The following is a 23,166-nucleotide window of genomic DNA, read 5'->3' on the forward strand; positions in this document are numbered from 1 at the left end:
GGCTGAAGGTCCTGAACCTATTCAGCCTCCACAAGAGAAGGCTGAGAGGGGATCTGGTGGCTGTTTACAAACTTACCAGGGGGGACCTGCAGGAATTGAGGGAGGCTCTGTTCCCCCGGATACCACCTGGGGTTGCTAGGAATAACGGCCACAAATTGTTAGAAAGAAGGTTCAGGCTGGACATCAGGAGACATTACTTTACAGTTAGGGCTGCCAGGCTCTGGAATAGGCTCCCAAGTGAGGTGGTGCTCTCTCCTACCTTGGGGGTCTCCAAGAGGAGGCTGGACAAATATTTGGCTGGGGTGTTATGACTCCGCACTCATTCCTGTCCGGGGCAGGGGGTTGGACCTGATGATCTGTTTAGGTCGCTTTTGACCCTACGCACTATGAAACTATGAAACCCTGGATATCTTCAATGATAGCGGTTCTGTGTCCTCCATATATTATAGATTGTATTCTGCAGAGAACCAGATTCCCTGCTGCTGGTGAGGAAAGGTCACTGCCCATCTGTGCACCCGAAGGGAGATGCATACATGGGGTGTATGGCCATCTCCTTGTCTTCTGGTTTTCAATGGTGCTGGCTGATGGCAGAACCTGCTAAACTCATGAAGTTATTTGTACTTTAGGTGCCCTGGACATACTCCATGACCTGTCAGATTGCCTCACTTCTTAGAAGTCAGCCACATTTTGGGTGCTGACTACTTCCAAGAAGCGCAACTTCCTCTATGGTCAGGCCTTCACTAGACCTTAGTTCAAGAAGTGCCAGTTAGCTCCTTGGCTAAATCTGGCTCAGATTTTAGTTGTGCTTCCCTGCGGCAGTGGCACTTTAGTGCATGTTCTGCTTGCATTGGCTTCTTGGGATAATCAGCCCCTCTCTCTAGCGTGGCATCCCACCGTAACTGTATTTTCTGACTGCCATCCTGTCTGCCCTCCTCTCTTCCTCTGAACTGATCTGATTGAATGTGGCAGACTTTCTTTCCCTTTGGGTAGATTGATCTCCTCTGAACTCCTTGCCTGTTGACCTCCAGCCAAGTTGTTAAGCTTGGACACCTAAGTGAGGCACCCAGTTCCATGGCTAGGTGTCCAAGTCAGCCCACATACTTGGCACCCTTCAGCTTACACAGCCCACCAAATATTTATGATATTTGTGGTATGCTTTGAACTCAGAATGGGGAATTAGTGTAAACAGCCATGTAACCATGTACATGACTGGATGCCAGCTTGTGAGGGTGCCTGCTGTAGGTGTTCAAGGCCAAGCTCTGATTTGAGCAGTCTAATTTATGCAACATTTGCTGAAAACTGAGTGCTGTTGTTTGAGAAATCTGGGGCATGGAGCTGTCACCAGTGCCCTAAATGGCCCTAACCAGTGCTAAGGCAACGGAAAGAATTACCTCATTTGTTCTATACGCCGTCCTATTAATGTAGCCCAATATAGCATACTCCATTTTTACTCTAGCTTTCCACTGCTGACTCACATGCAATCCATCACTCTTTAAGGCCCTAGATTCTTGCATTTGGAGCTGTTACCCAGCCAGTCAACCCGTTTTCTGTGAGGAAGTATGATTATTGGGGTATGAAACCAGTTTCTTCTCACTGACTTCACCCTCTTTCTCCAAGATAGCCAGGCCCTCATATATTTTAGTCCTACCCTCAACTTTAGGGCCTAGTTATTTCCTCTCTTCACCAGCCTTGTAGCAAAAAATTAAGTTAGCCCATTGTTAATACCTCATGCACTTGTCTGTCCTCCGAAAGAATGTGAGATACTTTGGCAGTACAAGAGACCTGGCTTTCTGACTCCCAGTCTGAATCAGCAACATACACATGGCAGGGAGAGAGAAAACCAGGCACTGTGTACACGCATGCACCTGGGTGAGGCTGCACAGCACACACGTGCACGCGCACACACACATGCATGCATGCATGCATGCTCGGGGGGGGGTAAGGCAACCACACAGCATTGTATACTGGTAGTGGTTTATGTGCTGTATTTCCCTCATTACTAGCCCCTGGCTACACATCTAGTTATTGTGAATGAACCCATGGATCTGTCCAGTGATTGCTTTGAGGCTTGCTCAGGGGGCTGTGCTGATCTGCTGCCTTGATCCAGTTGCTGGCTGCCACCTAACCAACAGAACTGCTTCCTTATCCCTCCCTGCTTCAGGGGGGCCCCAACCAGCTATGCCCCATGGGTCAGGCACTCCCAGCTCTTCCCCATAGCCCTGGGCCAGGCATTCCCAGCCCCGCTCAGGCCCTCCATCAGCCTTGTATCCATCCGCACTGCCTTGCTAATACTCAGATCCAGGGGGGGCCTCGGAGCTGGGAGGATGTGACTTGTGCCATAAGTGCTGGGACCTGCTGGACCTTCCCTCCCAAAGACAGCAGAGTCCAGGGGGAAGAGAGGTGTTGACCCATGTGGGATGCAGAAAGGGCCAGGGCAAAGAAGCTGCTTGTATTGTAGAAGCTATGATTGTAACTGCGGCTGCTTTCTCTGAGGCATTCTTTGGAAATCTTTAACCCCAGTAATTCTCTGTCCTGCCTGCTTCTGGCTGTGGGGATCTGAGGATCCCACGTAGAAGGTGGTTCTGTGGTAGGTTTTGACTGGCCAAAATGGGAGTGACTCCTTTCAGGATTCCCAACCCCATGCCCAGCACAGGGTAGCTCAGCAAGAAGGGAGCTCAGCAGAGCACGGCTTGCATGTGCAAAGTCTCCATCCACAGCCTGAAAGCTGTATGCTTGCCCCAGAAAACCTCAGCTCCATTATGCCTTGGATGTCAACAGCCACGACATCCCCTAATCAGAGAGCCTCAGGGGCCTAGATGATTGCCTGGCTAAGGACACTTATCTCTCAGGGGCATGCACTTGTCTGAAGAGACTCAGCAGCACCAAGGTGCAGTCTTCCTGTCTTAGTGCCATGTTTCCTCTTCTTCAAGGCCTGTGTGCCCTGAGTTGGCTGGGCAGGAACACAGAAAGCTAGCCATGTCTGGTCACTGGATTTGCCAACGAGCCACTCAGTAAAAAGCCATCCCCCCATCTCCATGTTGTGTGTTTCAGGATGAAGAACAAGCTGTGGTACTTTGAATTTGGCACAACGGAAACCTTTGCTGCCACCTGCAAGAAGCTCCATGACTATGTGGAGATTGAGGTGAGTGCTCGGGCTCAGATCTGCTGTTCCCACTGGGGCCCTTTCTTCCCCACAGTGTGTGGTTGATAGCCATCCCAAACCTTGCTCCCCTGGGAACGAGGCTCCAGTGCCTGGCTCTGACCTGCTGGTAGTGAGACATCTCCCCACAGAGGAACTGTGTGGCAGGGCAGTGGGTCACGACACGGAGCCGAGGGGATGGAGGAGGATAACATTGTCCAAAGTGCCTGAGTGAGTGAGACGTCTCAGTCCCATTTCCAGAAGTGACTGAAGGGATCTCTACACCCTTTCTCCAGAGTGCTGGAGACCATGCCAAGGAGCATGGCACTGCCCCCTGTGACCATGCTGTACACACACAAAACCTGGAACTGAGGAAGTGAGGCTGCCCCTGGAGACCCCTCTGTCACCAATCTTGAGCACTCTCTCTCCCTCTCCAGCCTGTTTGAGCACCACTTCATTGCCTTATTTCCAGGTTTAGCATAATGGGAGGGGGGAGGGACATGCCTCTTGGCAGCAACCCCAGGGTACCGCGGAAGCAGTCCATAGTTACTTGGGGCTCAGAAAGATTGGAAAATGCAGTGGTGTGCTTGGTGGGATTCAGAAGAGCACCTAAAGGCCTTGTTCCCATTGGAGTTTGTGGGGGCCGCACATCCAGCCTGCTCAGAGGCTTTTGAAACCCCCCCTGGACATACATCTCTGAGTTTAAGCACCTTTGAAAATCCATCCCTAGATACTAACAACAGTTTTGAAAATGGGATTTAGGTTCCCAAGCCACTTAAGCACTTTGAGCATTGTTAGCCTCAGGACCCTAATATATTTAGGTGCTTTGGAAAATATTAACTACAGGCCCAGCAATGCCATTCCTTCCTGCTTCCATTTTTGTTTCCTTAATATACCGCTTCAGAGCAAAGGTAGGTTTTCCATCTCTACCAATACACATTATAGCTGATAATTAGACTGTGACCTCAAGCCAGGCAGCTTTTCTTCCGGTGTGTTTGTACAGCACCCAGCACAATAGGACCTGGTTCTTGAGTGGACGTGACTGTAATGAATATCATACATAAGAATAATGAGAGCGCTGTGGTGAGAAATCCCTGCTTCTGACTTGAAACATACCAATTACGCAGCCTCTTGCAAATATTTCAGCAAATTCCCTTGAAACAATCCCATCCTTTCGCTCCGTGTTGCTGATTCCTGAGCTGCCGGTATGTAAATAGAAGCACTCTCCACTGAAAGCTCCGTTCTTTTTCCAGATTCAATTAGTGATATCGCAGTCTGACACTGGTGAAGTCACCGCACTGGGCTGTGATATCACTTGGCACCCTGGGCTAGGGGGCAGGCTGCTTACAATGGAACAAGTTTCTGTTTACAAGCTGATCCACTGATTAGCAGCAGTGATCAGAGGAAATGGATGAGCCAGTTTGGTAAAATATTTTGTTAAAGTTTGTATATGGGAAGGTGGAGTCTCTTTAAACACACACCAGACATCTCGAATCAGGGAGCTGGCTGTAACTGGAGCCAGCTGCAGGAGAACAGAATAGTCCTGTTTTTTTCCTCCGTACAGCTGTAGTTGAGTGTGTGCCTGGAATATTCTCTCTGTAAACTCTGTGTCTGCACACAGCCGTCTTTGGATTACATGGAAACAGCCTTTAATTAGAGGAAGGCGGAGGGGTGAGCTGCTTGCCAGCGGTTGCTATGAGCCATGGCGTTTTACAGTTCGCAGTGGTGTTTTTGTGCTGTGCTTTTTGTAAACTTCCTGCTTTTCTTATCTCAGAATAAATGAGCCATTTATTATTTATTCATGAGGGTGAGAGAAAAAAAAAGGTCAGTTGACACAAAGGCCGACGTGGAAGTGGCCATGCAAGCTGGGCCGCTTGCAATTTAATTCGTGTCCTAGTCGAGTGCATGCCAGCAAAGAAAATCCCAAGACACCCAAGCCTGGAGGAGTGTCTCTTGCCCCCTAATTATAGTCTGTGTGGGAAAGGTTGGGGGGAGCTGAAGAGGAATTGCCTACTTCTGCCTGGAAAATCCGGCACTGTGAACCTGCATGGGAGGTGGGAGAATGAAGGCTAGAGATAGCACAGGGATGGGAAGGTAACATGAAAGCACCCGAGCTAGTCAGAAGCAGCAGCACATATTCAGTCCATTCACAGGCATAGAAATGCCGTGGTATTTTACCTCCAGCTCTGGCATTTGCCTCCCTTTGTTATGGGAAAATGTCCTCAACCTCTGTCCCAGGAAGTGGAAGAGACAGAGGTGCTGGACAAATGGACTTGGCATCTAGGGGGTTGCTGGGTAGCTGAGCACAGAGGACAGGAGGATGCATCAGCTCTTTTCTTTGCTCATCCCTCTAATGACATCACTCCCTTTGCGTCCCTCCACCAGCTCCCTCTGCTCCACCATCCCGAACTGGCACTCAATTCCTAGAGACCCCAGGCAGACCATGGGTCTCTCTCTGCTTCTCCCTGCTTACTGGGTGCCTGGCATTGACTGAGCCCAGAAGGCTGTGATTGCTTACCCTAAAACCAGCCCTACACCAGCTACATCAGTCACAAGAACCTTGTCCTTTGCCATTCTCCATGTAGCCCTGCTGGGATGCAGTGATGCCAGCCTCTACCACCTGCCTGTCTGCTTCTCCCTTGAGGATCTCCGTGCCCAATTCCTATACTACCCCTTCTGTCTCCCCATAGACATCCATGAAGCCACCCATAGCTGGCATTAGCTAGCAAGGAGCAGGCTGAGCCTTTGGGTGTTCTGATCCACTCTGCTTGTTTTATGTTTATTGTATCCTCCCAGCCCACCACCCCCACCTTTTGGTCCCTGTTGAACACCTGTGGCACCCAGTCTGGCTTGCAGGGTTGTGCGCGTTAAGAGCAGGGCCTGTCATCTTTGTTACATGCCTGTACAGATCCCAGTACATGGGACCCAGACCCTTAATGGGGACATTACCATAATTAAATACTAAATAGTCATAGCAACAGAGGAGAGGTTAAGGGAGCTCACTGCATAGTCTAGAGGGGATATGGACACTATCCATCGCTAAATATCATTGGAGGAGGGAAATCATTCACCTCACACAGAGCAAAAACCAAGAGTTTGTCATTAAGGAGGGCTAAATTTAGCTTGGATATTAGGAAATACAAGAAACAGAGTGGTTGGACAACAGAGTAATTATCAAATGGAAGGTGTTCAAGGCACTGTCATTATGGATGCTGAAGGACAGGTCAACTGTGTACTGGAGAGATTTCCGACTGAATGACCTGGTGGACTTCTGACCCAACACAGCTCTCTGATCTTGTGACTGGACAGCCTCCCCAGAGCACTCTTCTGACCAGCTTGCATGGCAGAAACACAGGCTGACTTTAAACAGAGAGGCCAATCAAAAAAAGTTGATTTCTGAATGATGTCCGAGGGCATGGAAATGCACGATGCAGAGGCAGACTGTTGTGGTACATAATCCTCCAAACACATGGTGTTTCTGCCAGGGGCCCATGGTGGTGGGGAAGGAGACTGCTAACATCCCAGAACTCTCCTCCTGGCCTCTGCCCTGCGCTCCACGGCAGCTCACCCCTAGGCTCTCCAGGCAGGGTTTCCCTCCACGACTCGTGCAAATGCGCTGTCAGTTTTCCCCAGCACTCCATCTCACTTGCAGGCCAGCATTATACAGCGTACAAATTGCAATCCCAGGCCAGAAAGTGTTAATTTAGCAGCATTTTAAGCTGAAAATAGCAGCCTGTGCTCCCTCCAGCTCTGAGGCAACTGTCGTGATTGCAGAGAAATGGCAGTTTTGTTTTGGAAATTGGCATCCGTTATGGGATAGCTCCTGGAAATGAATTTGGTTTTCCCCCAGCTGCAAATTTCAACTTCCAGCCTCCCTGCCAACACCCCATCAGCTGCCCCTTCTCAAAGAGACCATTGTACCATGTTGGCACACAAACAGAGGAGGGTCAAAGAGGGGAAAAATAACATTCTCTGCTCATTGGACTGCCTTCAGTGTGGTGTGTATATATGTGGCATCTGTACCACATTCTTAGAGCCTTCCCAAACCTGCCAGCGTCCTGCTTATCCCAACAGTGGATGGCGTTTCTTTCTAGTACCCTGATCTCCACAAAGAAAGTCGGTGGCATCCACAGGATTTAGGAACTTATGTTCCTACTGGGCGAGGGCACAGACCCCTGCTCTTTCCCCGGTCACAGCAGTAATGTTTAATCTAAAGCATTCCAAGCAGACAATCTTGGTGCCTGTGAAAATGGGAGGGCCAGAGGCCTGGTGCACAGACTTTAACGACCCTGGCACTGCTGAAATAATGCAACCACCACAGTGTCGACACAGGCTGAGAGTCTGCCCAAGCCAAACAGCCCACGAGGTTTAAGACCTAGCAATTTCTTTACCAGCAGCACACAAGGCCATGATACATGTAGCATCCAGTCCAGCCACTTGACTTGGCAATCTAAACAATCAGGTGCCTGTTTACAGCTAGGTCGATGGGGGCAGCCTGCGGCACAAATCCAGAGCTTGGTGTTGTGCCTCTGGAACCACTGGATGCCTTAACCACTGCCCGCCAATATGGACCTACTTATACCAGTACATTGGGCCAGTAAAGCTTATCCCCATTAGGTGACTATCTGCTTCTTCGGGTGACTAAGCACCTCTCTAAGCCTTACCTCTAAATCCCTATTTAGAAGCTTTAATCAGCATTTAACTGAATTCGCACATGAGTACCCAAAGCTGCATTAAGGTAACTGTACATAGGTGTGTGCCAGACCCATCTGCAAATGGGGTTAACCATTCTGGGTGGGTTCTGTGCCTTCTCTACAGCAAATCTGAGCACATGCTGGCAAGGGGGAGAGGTTTGTTTCTCAGCAGCTGTCTCGAAATCGCTACAGCAGTGTTATACACAGGCCCTCTGTGTGTGTGTGTGTCCATTAATGATTAACAGCTGCTTTCTGACACGCTTTTGGGTTTGAGCCCTTAGATGTGGCATTCAAAATTGACTGAAGTATGGACAGACAGACAGAGAAGTGCCGTGGTGTTAAGTGTAGGACCATGCTTGGCTCGGCCAATTAATATGTTAATATATATTTTGACTTATGAGGAGAGGCTGAGGGAACTGGGTTCATTTAGTCTGGAGAAGAGGAGACTGAGGGAGGATTTAATAGCAGCCTTCAATTCCCTGAAGGGTGCTTCCAAAGAGGATGGAACTGGACTGTTCTCGGTGCTGGCAGATGACAGAACAAGGAGCAAGGGCTCAAGGTGCAACAAGGGAAATTGAGGTTAGATATTAGGAAGAACTTTCTCATGAGGAGGGTGGTGAAGCACTGGATCAGGTTACCCAGAGAGGTGGATTCTCCATCCTTGGAGGTGTTTAAGACCCAGCTGGACAAAGCCTTGCCTGGGATGATCTAGCTGGGGCTAGTCCTGTTTTGAGCAGGAGTTTGAACTAGATGTGACCTCCCAAGGTCCCTTCCAACACTCATTGTCTGTAGTTCTATATTGAATGTTACAATTTCTCATTATGGGCCAGTAGCACGTTATTCTGGGTGTGGTACAAACACATCAGAGTAATTCAGGACATCAGGGTCTTTAAAAAAAAAGAAAGTATTATTACTTTAAGAATCATGCTGGAGAGTAGGGCTGTGCAAAGCTTCAGGTGCTGATTCAATTCAGAGGAGATCCAATTCAGTGGCCAAATCTCTGAATCCGAATCAAATCAGGAGACCAATGAAAAGGTCCGAGTTGATTCGAAACTCTCTGAATCAATTCGGAAAAGATTCAGAGAGCTTAGGCGATTCAGTCAGTCCCTGCTTGCTGCTGCAGGGAGCTGGACCCAGACTCCATGGTGGTAAGTAGGGGTGGGAGAATGGGGAGGGGAACATGGGGGGGCCCTGCCTGCTCCCCCATGGCGGCCTTACCCACCCCAGCTCCCGGCCCTTTAAAAAAAGAAGAAGCCCTAACTCACTGGCTGCTGCAGCAGCTTTGGGGTTTCTAGGGGCTCCAAGCTGTAAGCCCCCAAAACACAGCTTATGACTTAAAATACATAGAACATTTCTGGCTTCTCATGTTTGAAGCTGAGCTGAAAAAAGAGCTCCAAGCATGATGGAGAAAACACACATGTATATACAAACATACATGCATATGAGTATGCACATATATGTATACCCTTGCAGTCCTATAGTCACACGTGTATGCATGCAGTAACAAATAATTAGTTTCCTACTTTTGACCCTGAATCTTATTAAAAATAAAGCAGAGGCCCTCACTGAGCAAGAAAGAGAGTGTCAACCATTTTAGCAATGTAAAGTTCTTTATTATCTAGTACACTTTCTTCTTAGTAAAGCAACATGGAGGACTAATCTCATCAGAATCGAAAGAAAAATAACTTTTCTAATCCTGGATGATCCATAGCTTAGTGGGCAAAAGAACAAATACTTTCAACCTGGAGAAACACATTCACAATTTAAAAAGGAGGTTTTTCCCCTACTACATTCATGGCTCTTGTAGCCAGGTCAAGGAAACTTTATTTTTCTACCTTGAAAAAAGACCCCTTTATTTTTACAAATAGAAATCAACAAATAACGATGTCTGGATACCAGTATTTTGGGCAAGTTTGGCAGAATTCACAGACCAAGTATTTTTGTTTAAGATACAAAATTCCCTACAAGCTTGAATGAAAAGGAAGGAATTATACAATTAAATGTTAGAGTTTTATTTACATGTTCTCCCCCTCTAATCATACAGAAAAACTCAAATACAAATATTGGACTTTTAAGTATAATTTTTCAAATAATGCAATTTTCCTATGTAATGCTGTGGAACCCTTAATAACAACTCCAAGCAACGTTTTATTACTTTCCTACAGTCTCCAAAATTGACATTTTTCTTGCATTTTTTCCTTCTTTAATATCATTTTCTGCCAGAGTCAACTCTATTTTCCAAATTGCCTGTTTGAAAAAACAGTATCCAGTTATCAAAGCGATCAAAGTACTACTCTAGATTTTAAATGGCCAGAACAATTTCTTCCCTAAAATAAGTTCCAATAATAGAAGACGGCACGGGGAAAATTAGATAAGTGGAATATTTCTAAGCCGCAGTAGCTAGAACAGGGTGGTGATTGACTTGTGATTAGAAAAACTTTCCTTTTAGTGACATCAATTCCACTTGAAGCCACTCTGACAGCTGCTACAAATTATCTAATAAGACTTTCTCTCTCTTTTTTTTTTTTTAAGTTTTCATGTAAAATACATTGTGAAAAGGGAAATGTAGGCTCTTATAGCTTAAAAAGAAAGAAAGAACAAAAAGAATGAATTGTCCCTGGCTCTCTAAGGCTAAATTCTATTTGAGAGCTCTGTGTAAATGCTCTGCTCTGCAGTATTAGAAGCAGACTTGCTCACACAGTAACACACACAACTCTGAAAGTCCACATGCTACACATGCCTCTTTTACCAGTGATGTGTAGTGCTGATAGCAGCACTCCAGCAATGGTGCCAGTTTTAAAAACAACTGACTGAAAAATACTAATTGGTTTTCTTGGGAAATTTCAGACTCCGTTTTTAGTTTTGTTAAATTTTTCCAGCGAACAAATTGTTGGTATTTGAACAAATATGTAGTAGAAAACTGAAAACTAAATGGTTTTTGAAGACCTTGTTTCAGTTAGAAAATTACGGTTCTGTTAGAAAATGGTAACTGGTTTTGTTGATATTGTTCTACAAAATGGAAATTATTCCATGAAGTTAACCCCCCCCCCCCCCCAAAAAAAAACAACAAAAAACCAACCCTTTTAATTAAAAATATCTTGAGAGGGAAATCTTTCGAGCCGCTCTCACTTTAAGCTGCTTATGGCTCGGCTCTTGCGTATATTAGAGATCATCTCTCCTTTTGTGGCATACTGTGACAGCTGAGAACAGAGGAGCTCACTGTACTCACAGTCCCTGCAGCAGGTAGCTAAGTCTAAGGGGTAGTGACAAGACGTTCTCAACGTAGGCCATCTTATCTGAAATTAACTTCCTCCTAGCTTAGTCCTTGACAACCTGATTCTGTGGCTCTACAGGACACGAGGCAAAGCCTGCCTCTCTGGCCCAATTTCCAATAAAGAGAAGACTGCGCAGGGAGAGTGTCATTGTTTGTAAAGCAAAGGCTGGAGTGGAGATTACGTCAGTTTTGATTTATCTGATGTTTTCCCCGGAGCCTGTGTATGCTCCTGGAGTAGTTATGAAAGGCGCATGAAATCTATTTGAAAAAGAAACAAATGCAGGCCTGTGAGTCTTTGCGGCCTGAGGAGGCCAAGCCTTACATATCAGGGGCAAGCAGACAGGGGTGTAAGGAGGAAACAAGGCTACGACTATCCAGCTTCGGTTTTGAAAGGGCTGGATGCTGAGTGTCCTGAACAGCTGCCGAGGACACACCATGGAGAGGTAGATGCCAAGCACGAGCCCCCCTTGAGCTGCCTAAGGGATCGATTCCTGAGCTATATCCAGGGGCTTGGCTCGGAGCCAGCACAGCACAGACCCCAGAGTGATAGCCAGAACGTTGACGTGCTGTCTGTGCGTGTAGGTTGGAAGACAACAGCTCGGGCTTCCTTGGATTCAGTTCAGCAAAGCACTTAAGCACGTTCTGATCTCCAAGCACATGACCGTTCAACTGGACTATTCATAAGCTGGAAGTTGAGCACATGCTTTGGAACCTTGCTGAATCAAGGCCAAACCCAAAGTGCCCCTGGAAGCATTTCACTGTCAATACCTCCAGACACTGCCTGGCCTCCACGTTTATCCAGGCAGCAACAGTCACTAGTCATTCAAATGGAAACACTTGACCCTTCTCTCCCCTAAGAGGTTTGCTTAAAAATTGTAACCAGTTAGTTGGCCAGAAGGGACCACTAGACCAGCATTTCTCAGCCCATTGGTTACCACCAAAAAGTAAATCACAAGGTTGCGAATAAACTTTAAAAATGGATTCTCCTTTAACAGAGAAAAGCATGGAAAGTCAGGGCTTTTCCCTTGCTGTTTGGCAGAGTTCCAGCCTGTGTGGGGCTGCTTGGACCCCCCCCCTCCCCCCTCTCGCCCCACACACTAGGGGGCTGGGGGCAAAGGGTTGGGAGTGAAGAGCACTGCGTTGGGACTGGCCATTGATGTTTACAAATGGGTCCTGGTACAAAAAAGTTTGAGAACCAGTGCATTAGACCATCATCTAATTTCACGCAGAATTTCACTGGATCAAAGCAAATCTCTCAGAAAGGCAAATAGGGCACGTCTACATGTGCACTTTAATGTGCAGTAGCCTATTTTACTTCATATTAAAGCATCACACAAAACTGTGTAATTGTGCTATGTAATTATGCTATGTAAAATAGGCTACTGTGCATTAAGCATCACTTTAAAAATGTGCTTTCAGTACTTTTAGGGCAGCCTAACATGCATTTATTTAGAACCTCACATTAGGTAGTGAATTGAATGTGCATTAGGAAAAATGCATTCATGCATGTATAGGTGTGCCCATAGGGTCTGCCTGGGGGCTGACATTATTTACAACTACCTCTCCATTCTCAGACTTGCATTGGTGAGATTCCTAGCAGGGGGGCTGCCTTTTCTGTTTGCGTGTGATGCTCATTGCAGTATTGAGGCCATTTGGAACATCCTTCTGCAGCAGAGACCTCACTGCTTATCCTGCCCTGCCCTCCTCCAGCACTTGAGGTGACAGAAGCACCCCTGAGAGCCTGGCTCCCTGAGGCCATGCATTGGTCTCTGTGTCACTGTTGTCTGCCCACAGGTGCAGTGCCCTGCTCGATATGTAATCCAGGATGCCATTAAGTATGTAATCCCTCACTGTGCCTGCCTGTCTGTGTGCCTGCCAGTGTGATGGAACGCTTCTGGACCTGAGCAACACCTCGCTGGAGGGCATCGCGGTCCTCAACATTCCCAGCATGTACGGGGGCTCCAACCTGTGGGGAGAGACCAAGAAACAGCGCAGCTACAACCGGATGAGCAAGAAAGTACCTGAGAAGCTGCATTCCACCGTGGTCACTGATGCCAAGGAACTCAAGTTCTGCGTCCAAGGTGAGCCGCTCATGCCGTCAGTTACAGGGCTGGGAGAGGGTGGAGGAAGGGGATGTGGCAGGACTGGTTCAAGTTCCCAGGGTGATGACTGAAAAGCGTATGTTCTTCTGAGAGACTTTATGCATGACTTAAAACAGGAAAGCAAGAAGAAATGGTATTACCTACAAGTAGATTTCTTTTTCATGAGCATTTAGCTGGCCCAGAACAGGAGCAAATCCATGGTGACCCCCTCACCTCATTGCCTTTGTCTGTGGGCACAGGTCTAGTGATACTGAACATTTTCCTGCCCGCTGGCCAACACTTGTAAGCCCCAAAGAATGGTCCATTCGGGTTGGCTGAAGACCATCTCAAAATGGTCCCAGTTCCTCAAAATGATTTCTAGGAGTAGAAGGCTTTGTGCTCTTGGAATGTAGAATGGGAAAGCCTACATTTGAGGATCTCTCTCAACCATGCCCTCCACACACGTCTCCCTCTTTGTCTTCTTTTTAAGAAAGGACTCGCTGTGGTGCAAATCCCACAGTTGTATCAACTCTCCAATGGCAGGCCCAGTGGGGTGCCTGAATTAAGGTACATAATGCCATAGAGACCCCAAGCACCATGAAGAAGGGCTCAGCTTAACAGATAGACAAGGAAGGGTGGCCTTGATGTTACCACAGCCTGAAACTCAGAAAGTCTGGGAGCAATACCCAGCTCTATCCTAAACTTCTCTGGGCCTTGGGTAGATTTTCATAAACTACCATAGATAGAATATCATAGACTTTTCTGGATCTGTAACGTGGGGGGTCACACTGCCTCCTCTGCTTGCTCTTTCCATTTGAATGGGTTGTAAGCTCTTCAGGGCAAGAATTCCCTCTCTCTGCACAAAGGCAAGAGAATGGGTCCTGGTGTAAGGGTGGGCCAGGCTCACATGAAGTCTGTCAGGCATACCAGCCAGGCTCCGGATTAATAAAGAGAAGTTCCTGGGGTAGGGGACAGCTCAGGGAGATGCATCCACCATGCCCTGGGGGTCCTCATTCACAGACGCAGAGAAAGGGCAGGAGAAGGGTAGGAAATAAGGGGCTGTTTTCTGGGCCAGAATTTCAAACGTCTAACTCAGGTGTGGGCAGTTTGTTAGGGGATGCCCATGTGGGGAGGCAGAATGTCAGTATTGCCCTTCCAGCTTGGGGATGCCCACTTGGGGAGGAAGGGATATCTTGGTGCCTGTTTGTTTGCTGCTGACTGGAGGGAAGGAGCAGGAAATGGAGATGCAGAGCTTGCCCAAGAGTCTCCCTCCAGATCTTGGCTGCAGCTTTGCCAACACTGTCAATTTTATCACGTTCCTTTCCATATTTCTGCCAGGCCATTGCAGCCAACTGCCCAAGCAAGGGCTTTGGCTGTCACTGAGAAGCAAGCTAAGCTTCTAGCCCCACTGTGTGCAGAGGAAACCTTGCAAACATGGCCTGAGAGCTCCATGGAGACCACCAAGCCAGAGAAAGAGCCCAGCATTCATCACCATTATTACTTTCTAATCTCTTGTTTTCTAAGCCAGTCTTCTCATTTCTGCGCCCTCAGTTATGACTCAGGGAATGTTTGGGGCTGGCAGCATTGCTAGAGCCAGGATTTGGGAGGAGTTTGAAGGGCACCTGAAGGCAGCCCTGTGTCTACAGGCCACCCAGACATGGCCTGGGAAAGCAGGCTGCCTTGCACCGTGAGCTAACCAATTTCTCTGTGTCACTGAGACAGCCCAAGACACTATGCTGCACCTGCAGGAGGAGCATTTCCATTGCTAACATTTTTGTTAGTGAAGGGCTGGATTCATTGCTGTTCAGGTCAGCACACCAGGACTATGTTCATGCTTTCTCTCTGCTCCTCCTTGGACCACAGCTGAGATTCAAGCCTCGCCCACTCATTCCCACCTGTGCGCACACTCCAAGCCTAGTAATTAGGCACAGTAGACAGAGTAGACTTGCCCTGAGGCTCTCTCTGTCTCAAGAGCCTGACTACAGCATTGGCTTGGCAAGAGTGAGTGGGTGAGGTGTGTTCCTTAGCAGCAGCCTTGGGCTGAATGGGAAAGTAGTACAGACACAGTCCAGGGGGACAGAGTGTCTCCTACTGGTGAGGATATAACTGGGTACATTTGAAGTGCCCCAAGCAAATGCTTTATACAGCTAGGAGCCCAGTCTGGTCCTCTGTAGGAGGAGGAAGTCCAAGAGCCCCAAGAGAATGGTGCCAGTACTTTCTTGTTTGTTCTTGACTTGATTTTTTCCATTCTTCATCCAGACCTGAGGGCTTTATTCAGGGAGATAAACCCCCTGAGGCACATGAATCATCTCTAGTGGCAAATACAGAGTAAAAGAAATGTTGCCCCTACCCAGCCCCAGGGACAAAGGCTGGGGCAGTTATTCAGCAAAAATACCTATATTTATCAGAAAACCATCTCATACTAGAAGAAGTCATTAAAATAACATGAAGTCTGTGTATTTGGTGCAGTCCTCACATTTTTATCCTGGATTCCCATCTCCTCTGAGTTGGGGGTTATTATCTAAAGCAGATGTTGTTTGTTAATTAGATATTAATCAAGTCAAATGCTTAACTACTAGTCATGCTAACATTTAAATCCTAAGAGGATAGCTCGTCAGCCTGCCTTTCAATACCTCTTTCCAGAGCCTTTAAAGAGAAGTAGCAATGATGTAGGGAAGTGCAGAGGAATGATCCTGCGAGCTAAATTTAGGTTCCGCTAGGAAGGATACTTGGGCCCAGGGCTTCTCTGTAGTAGGGGTCTGCAAGATGCTTTCAAATCTATATGCAGGACAGCTTGACATGGGAACTTCAGAGCTTTACAGTGCCAAGAAGAGAGGGGATGAAGAGAGGAACAGGAAATTAATTGGGCACTAGGGAGAAAAGGCTTCTACAGAAGGGACAGGTTCCACCTTAACCTCAGCAACACCAAACTGCACGCACAAAAAATCAGCTAGGGGGTAGGAGTTTATTTAAAACAAGAGCTGAGGAAGAGTGGATGGGTGCTGCAGAACATCAGAGTCATTCAAAGCCTTCTGTCTGGGATGTCAGGAACCCACAGTACCTCTATACTTAAGGAAGGGCAGGACAGAAATGGCAGGTGCACAGGGGAAGGAAGAGGTTGAGATGTCCCAGAAAGGAGCAGAGTTGGACTGTGAAGCTAAATATCCTTGTGTGCTGTAGAACTCACCGTTCCAATAAACATCAGCATTAAGGAAATCCTTCAGTAGCCCTTGATCTAGTGTGACATCCAAGCAGATGAGTCACCCCCCAGGCTTGATCTCTTTCTCTGCATCATGCAATCAGTGTCCTTATCTTCATCAGGAAGCCTGTAGTATGACCCTGGTTGTAGATTTGTACCTGTGACCTGGAATTGGGATCCTGGCAGATATGTCTGGACTGTCCTCTCCCCTTGGGGATGCTATCTCGCGTGTTTGGATATGGTAAGGGACTGCCATCTTTGTGAATTTATTTGTCTTTCTTGGGCAGTTTACCTCTCAGTTTGTGGCCTCCCATGGGGTTATTCCACCCAGCTTCAGTAATGCCTGTCACGTCAAGGGCAAAAGTCATCTCCAGGCATTAATTCACCTGTTCCTGCTTTCAGACTTCTTGTTGTGCCATATGATTTATGTGCTTTATTTCTGGCTCTGTGCCTTGTGTTATTCTCAGCGTAGTACTATTTGATACATAGAAATGGATCCTGCTGGTACTTAAAAAACCCAGTGGCCCTGCCTAGAGGCTCAGACTCAAGCTCATACCATCTGCCAGCTTCAGAGTCAAGAAGGAATTTTTCCCATAGGTCAGACTGGCACAGACCTACTCTGTAGTACGGGGCATGGTTCTTTTCCTAGGATCTTCTGAGCGTATTAGTAACTACTTTGTTGTAACTGCAGTGGCAGGACATTTAGGGCTGTGCGAAACAGCACCGTTTCGTTTCAACTTCCGTTTCAATGGGACAGTGTTTGGTTTCGTTTCAAAACCACGGTTCCATTTCATTTTGTTGAAACTGTTTTGCTGTTTGGGCACTGTTTTGATGTTTCGCCCATAGGCTATAATGGGGAACCATGAAACTGGCTATAACTTTGACAGTTCTTGCCTGATTCAGATGGAACTTGCAGGGATGGTAGCTCCTTCTGAAGCCATGAAGCCCGCCAAGTTTCAAAGACATAGATGCAGGGTTTTTTGGGAAATTGCACCTCAAATTATTGAAAGTAAAACTTGTGTCATGTGTGTGATTTAAGGAACAGCAGAGTGAAAGCTGCAGGGATGGTAGCCCCTGCTGAGGCCACAGAGCCTGCCAAATTTCAAGGAGACAGGTCCAGGTATTTCTGGGAAACTACACCTCAGGCTGCTGACAAGCAAAACTCATGTCACGTGTGTGTGTAAGGGCACAGCAGGGTGAAAACTGAAGGGATGGTAGCCCCTGCTGTGGCCATGAAGCCTGCCAGGTTTCGAAGAGATAGGTGCCGGGGTTTCTGGGAAACCGCACCTCAAGCTGCTGACAAGCAAAACTCATGACATGGGTGACAGGCCAGTTCAAACAATGCTGCCTTTTATGCTGTTCTATGCTGTGTTTCCATCCCTTCCCCAGAGCACTGGGATTGGAAAGGACCTCAGGGAAGGACCAAGGTCACTGGCCAGCTACATAGTCAATATGAGAGCAGTCCTTCCCCCCTCTTCCCCCTCCTTCTCCTTAGTTTCTGTTTTCCTGCAGGCAAGCCCTGCTTGAGTTTCAAAACTCAAAACATTTCGAAGCTTTCAAAATGTTTCGACTTTCCTCATTTCGTTTCGAGGCTGTTTCAAAGCCCTTTGTTTTGTTTCGATTTCGCTGTTTTGAGCTCGAAACGAGTCGAAACCATCAAAACGAAACAGCCGACGAAATTTCACACAGCCTTAATTAGCAGTGCCCTCATCTCCCCTGTTGTTTCCAGTCAGAGGTTGTTGGTGTTTCTGATTTTGTGCAGCATGTGATTAGGAGCCTTGTTGGACTGGAGACAGACATTCAGGACTTTGCATAATCAAGCACTTAAAATTCTTGGACTCAGCATGAAGGCTACATAGGCAGGCATGAAGGCATCATGGAAGGCATTGATACCTCTAAGTGGGCCTGATCCAATCTCCAGGAAGCCACTGGGAAAAGCCAAAGGGTATAAACCAGAGGGAAAGAAGTAAGCAGGAGTGTCTATACATGCATTTACGGGTGCCTAAATTTAATGTACATTACGTTAATGCGCATTAAGCTTATTTAGGCAGGCGTCTACATGTGCGGGTTAAAGCACAATGATGTTGTGTGTATGGACTGGCTTGGGACTAAAGTTAGTCCCAAGTCAGTCCACACACACAGCGTTAATGTGCTTTAACACATCTACACATTTATTAATGTGCTTCAACTATTTGCACCTAAATTTGATACCTGCATTTGCAGGTATCAAATTTAGGCACAATTTGCCTAAAATTGCCATTTTTGAAGTGTATTATGGGTATGCACGTGTAGATGCATGCCCTAATGAGCCTTAAATTTAAGCTCGTGTGCCTTAAAGTGTAGATGTGCCCAGAGAGTGCTAAATAGCAAGAGTCAAGAGGTTGTTCAGGTTTCATTCCAGTGAAGCCAACTGAGATGAGCATAAATGATGACCGGTGAAATGGAGGATGGAAATGAGGAGAACTAAGTGGGAATTTGAAGTGCAAGTCACTGAGTTTTAAAAAAAATCAAATCAAATCAAACAGCAGTAGTATTTTAAACACATATTTTAAACCTATGAGAGTATCAGCGGATCTGCTGGAGCAGCATGGGGTAAAGGAAGCAGCTTAGGAGACACCAACCTGAAAACTAAAATAATTTTTTTGTATCCGTCTTTGCCACAGAAAAGATACCTGCCTGGAACTTTCTGTGCTCCGATAAGAAAGAGGGGGGTCATATCAGAAACAGATGTGGCAAAAGAGGCAGTGCTGATATGAATGAATAAAGTAGGGCCCAGTCCCACTCTTGTTGAGCTCAGTAGAAAGATTCCCATTGGCTTCACTTGGGAGTTGCACAAAGCCCTTAAAGAATAAGACAACAGCAGAGGGGTGACAGGGCTTCTGAAGGAAATAAATGGTGGGCGTGAGCTGCTAGCACAAGCATGCAAACCCTCCTCAAAAACTTTCAGTGTGCCAGGGGGCTGAAAGGGGTGCATATTATCCAGTCCTTCAAAGTAAAAGGTCTTGGATGGGCCTCAGAATTACAGAGAAGCAAATCTAATTTCAGTTCCAGATACATTTTGGATCTATAATTGAAAGATGAGGATTATAAAAAATCTGAAGGAACATATGTTAATGGCAAATTAGAATGGCTTCTGTCTCATCTCTCAGAATTCTTCAAGTATGTCAACAAAAGAGTGGCTAAGAGGGAGCTAGCTGGTATCTTGTACCTCAGTCTCAACAAAGCCTTTGAAACAACCCCTCAAAAGGGCCATTAAGTTACAGGGCAAGGGGCAAAGTACTGTCACCGATCAGGAAGCAGAGAAGAGACAGGAAGCAAAAGGAGGAAATCAGTGGTCAGTTTGCATTGTGCAACAGGGTGTCCCATGATTCTGTAACAGGCCAGTGTTGTTTAATTATTTATGAATAACCTGGTAAAAAAAAAAGAACAGTTGAAGAAATTTGCAGGTGACACAAAAAGATTTAACGCAGCCAAAACTGGACAAGGCCGCGAGGATCTTCAGAATCACCTGACTCAGCTAGGCAAATGGGCAGCCCCATGGCAGTGGGAATGAACTGCTGGTAAGTTAATGTGCTCTGTAGGGAATAATTTAATGGATGGCACTCACTGCTTCATTCAAAACCAACAACTCAGGAAAGAGCCCTGTGTGTCACCGTGGATAGCTTAAGAAAGATGGCTGTTCATTGCATAGAGGCAATCCAAAAGAGAACATGATGTAAAGAGGCAAAAGGAACCAGGTAAAAAGTAAAACTGCAATAGCAATATATCAATAAAGTGACAAACCCATAGCCTGAAATATAGCAGTGTGTAGAAGTCAAGCCATTGTAAAAAAAAGGACTACAAGTGATTTAAAGGAGCAGAGGGGCAAAAATGGTTTGAAACCTTGAAGGACTTCCATACCAAGGTAGATCAAAAGGACTGGGGTTGTTTAGAGAGCAGGCAAATAAGGGAGAAATATAAGAAGGGGGCAGAAACAGTCAGGACAGCAATGGTGGCAATGGATGAGCCTCTTCTTTTTGTACCCAGTGGCATAAATAGAGAGGGCTGGGGGGAGAATGGGAGTGGAGGGAGGTGCTACGAGCACAGAGGGAAGACGAGGGAGTGCCAATGGATTCTTATCTGATTTGGGGACTTAACAGAGGCCCTGGCTGCTGTTCCTTTGCCATGATCTGCCTAGTGCCTACCCTGGTGCTGGGGGAGGCTAGGATCAGGGGAGTGCAGCCACCCATGCAGCACTTGCTGTTCCTGTACCCCCATTTTTAAAATCCTGGATCTGCCTGTGGACACAGCCTATAGTTAACCCACAGAGCCCCCAGCCACAATATAGCGAAAGCCAAAATACAGCAGGATTCATAAAATGTTCATTAAACATTTATATGGGTAACAAGAATGTCCACAGGTAGGGCCTGTCAAACAAAAAGTATAAAGGATTAAGGCCCTCCTGTTTCAAGGGAAAAACCAGCCTTCCAGGATGAGTCCAAAGGTAATTTCCACTAGAGTTTTGCTGGGTCATCTGTTTCACTGGAGGGGAGGGTCATCTGCTTGCTGGGTCATCTCCTCTCCTGTAGGGGAGGATGATTTCTGTGCTTAAGACCCTGGGTTTGGATTTGAGGCATATGGGTTTTGTTCCTGGGTCCACTACAGACTCCCTTTGTAACCCACACCAAGTTGTTTGATTTTTCTGAACCTCCATTCCCTTCCACAGAAGAAGCATAATACTATTTTTGCTAGTCTGCCTTTAGTCTGACTTGTCTGGGCAGAGTGCAAGCTATTCAGGGCAGGGACTGGCCCTTACCATGAGTCTGTGGATCACCTTGAAGAGTGTGGCCCTAATTTTGGTGATCTTGTAAACCAAGTAATAAATACAGTAATACCACAGAGGTTCAAGCACTTCCCTCTCTTGGTTAGTGGTCAGTGTCAAATATGAGACAAGGCTAGGGATCCCAATTCTGGTGCAGGATGCCAGTCTTATGCTCCTAAATTCCAGTACTCACTGGGAAAAGTAAGAAAACATATATCTATGAGAGCAGGTATCCATCACATCTATCCTGTCTCTGTGAATGCACTGGGAGTTCAGGCCTTGAACTTTATTGCTGAGTTTCAGGAACTAACATGATGTGGGGCCAAGCTGAATGGGAAACCTAGCCCTGAAGAGGGTTTGTTGGCATTGACAGAGGAGTCCTCCAAGCATGGACTAAATGGTGAATGTGAACCAAGAGGATTTCAGGTCACTGTACCTTTCTTGGCTTTCTCTTTGTCTGCCCTCCACCGCTCAGTTTGGACCACTCACTGGCTGGGTTGGGAAGCAATTTGGCCACAGCTTCTATCAGGGAATCAGGCCTAAATGTGATCTGTGAACTTGAGGGATCCATCTCTAGGAAATGACCCCGTGCATTTAGGGCTGAGTCAGGGACAGGGCTCTGTTTGACTGGGAGGAGCATAATCCTTTCTGAGCTCCAAAAGCCAATTGTCGGCATGAGTAAGCAGAGTTGGATCATCTCCCTAAGTGGCTGGATGGTTTCCAAAGTACTTTGACAAACATCAGTAACAAATTTGGAAGGAGCTGAGGGTCAAGAGCAACAGTGATTATTTGTTCCAGTTCCGGGAACACAAGTTTTGAAAAGCTCCAAGATCGGCTGGACAGCCTACTGAAGGCTTCTGTTTTCCTGCTCTCCGATAATACAGCAGTACAGTCTTGAGATCTTCACAGCCGTTTTAAATACGACTGTTCTGGACTGAAGCTGGAGTTTGGAGCTTTTGTTTCTCACTACAGTCCCAGTTCATTTGAGGGCTGATAGGATTTTCATCACACCTGTAGAGTCAGTGGCTTCTCTTAATTGGAAGAAATCAGTAGCAAAGCAAAGGTGGAAGGATCTTTGAGCCTTTTAGGGTCTAACAGGGTCTTTGCTAGCATTTCCCATATTAGAGGATGCAGGAGTGTCATTGCCTGAGCGTGGGTGCCCTTGATTTCCAATGTTGGGGTCTGCCGCTGTTTTGCAGTGCCCCTTTTGGCAAGACTTCCAGACCCATCAAGCAAGGGCTCAGAAGCTCTCGTGGGATGGCAGGAAGGACTAATGAGCTAATGTTTGCATGGTGCCTTGAAAGTGTTCTGTAAAGAATGGCTCTGTGGTGTCCACAAGTGTTTGCACTCATGAAGTAGACCCACTTAAGAACGGTCTCTCCTAATTTGTTTCACTTGACAATAAGAACAAAATTCCTATTAAGATTGGGAAGAAACCTGCAGCCAGGCTTGCTTAGCTGTAGCAGTGGCCCCCAGGTCCCAGCTGAACCAGTGCAGTCCGAACTTCCAGTTCGTCTTCTCTCACTAGATTCAACCACAGTGCAAGCATCTCCCCATATATCGAAACATGGGACTGAAAGGGGCCTCTTGGGCCATTTGGTCCAGCCTCCTGAATCCACAGGCAGAGACTTACACAAGGAAGCCCCAGTGCACCACTGTGAACCCTCACTCACAACTACAAGGCTTCAAACCAGAAATACTGACAACACCTTCCAATGTACCCTAGGTGAAAGCAGGGGTGAAGGTGGCCATGGCAACCCTCTGCCCCTGCAGAGACAGGGAAGCAGCTGGTTAACATATGCTTAGGGGGTCCTAGGAAGAGGACTGTGCCCCAGACTGCAGAGAAAGGCAAAAGCTGCTATATTTTCCTTTTTCCATTGATTGAACTTTGTGCCAACTCTACAAGAGAGCCCATCCTAGACTCTGAGTACCTTGGACAGGCTCTCAAAACTACCATTGGTATAGAACAGACAATCCT

General features: G+C 46.9%; 1 protein-coding gene across 1 annotated transcript in view; it reads left to right on the forward strand.

Annotated features, from left to right (window-relative positions):
* LOC102572496 (diacylglycerol kinase beta) overlaps positions 1-23,166 on the forward strand; it is a 138,436-nt gene that overhangs the window by 89,478 nt on the left and 25,792 nt on the right. The window contains exons 21-22 of the mRNA XM_019489894.2: positions 3,052-3,142; positions 12,987-13,188. Of these exons, the coding sequence (XP_019345439.1) occupies positions 3,052-3,142; positions 12,987-13,188 (293 nt within the window). The remainder of the gene's footprint in view (positions 1-3,051; positions 3,143-12,986; positions 13,189-23,166) is intronic.

Source organism: Alligator mississippiensis, chromosome 7 (assembly GCF_030867095.1).
Source record: "Alligator mississippiensis isolate rAllMis1 chromosome 7, rAllMis1, whole genome shotgun sequence".
NCBI lineage: Eukaryota > Metazoa > Chordata > Crocodylia > Alligatoridae > Alligator > Alligator mississippiensis.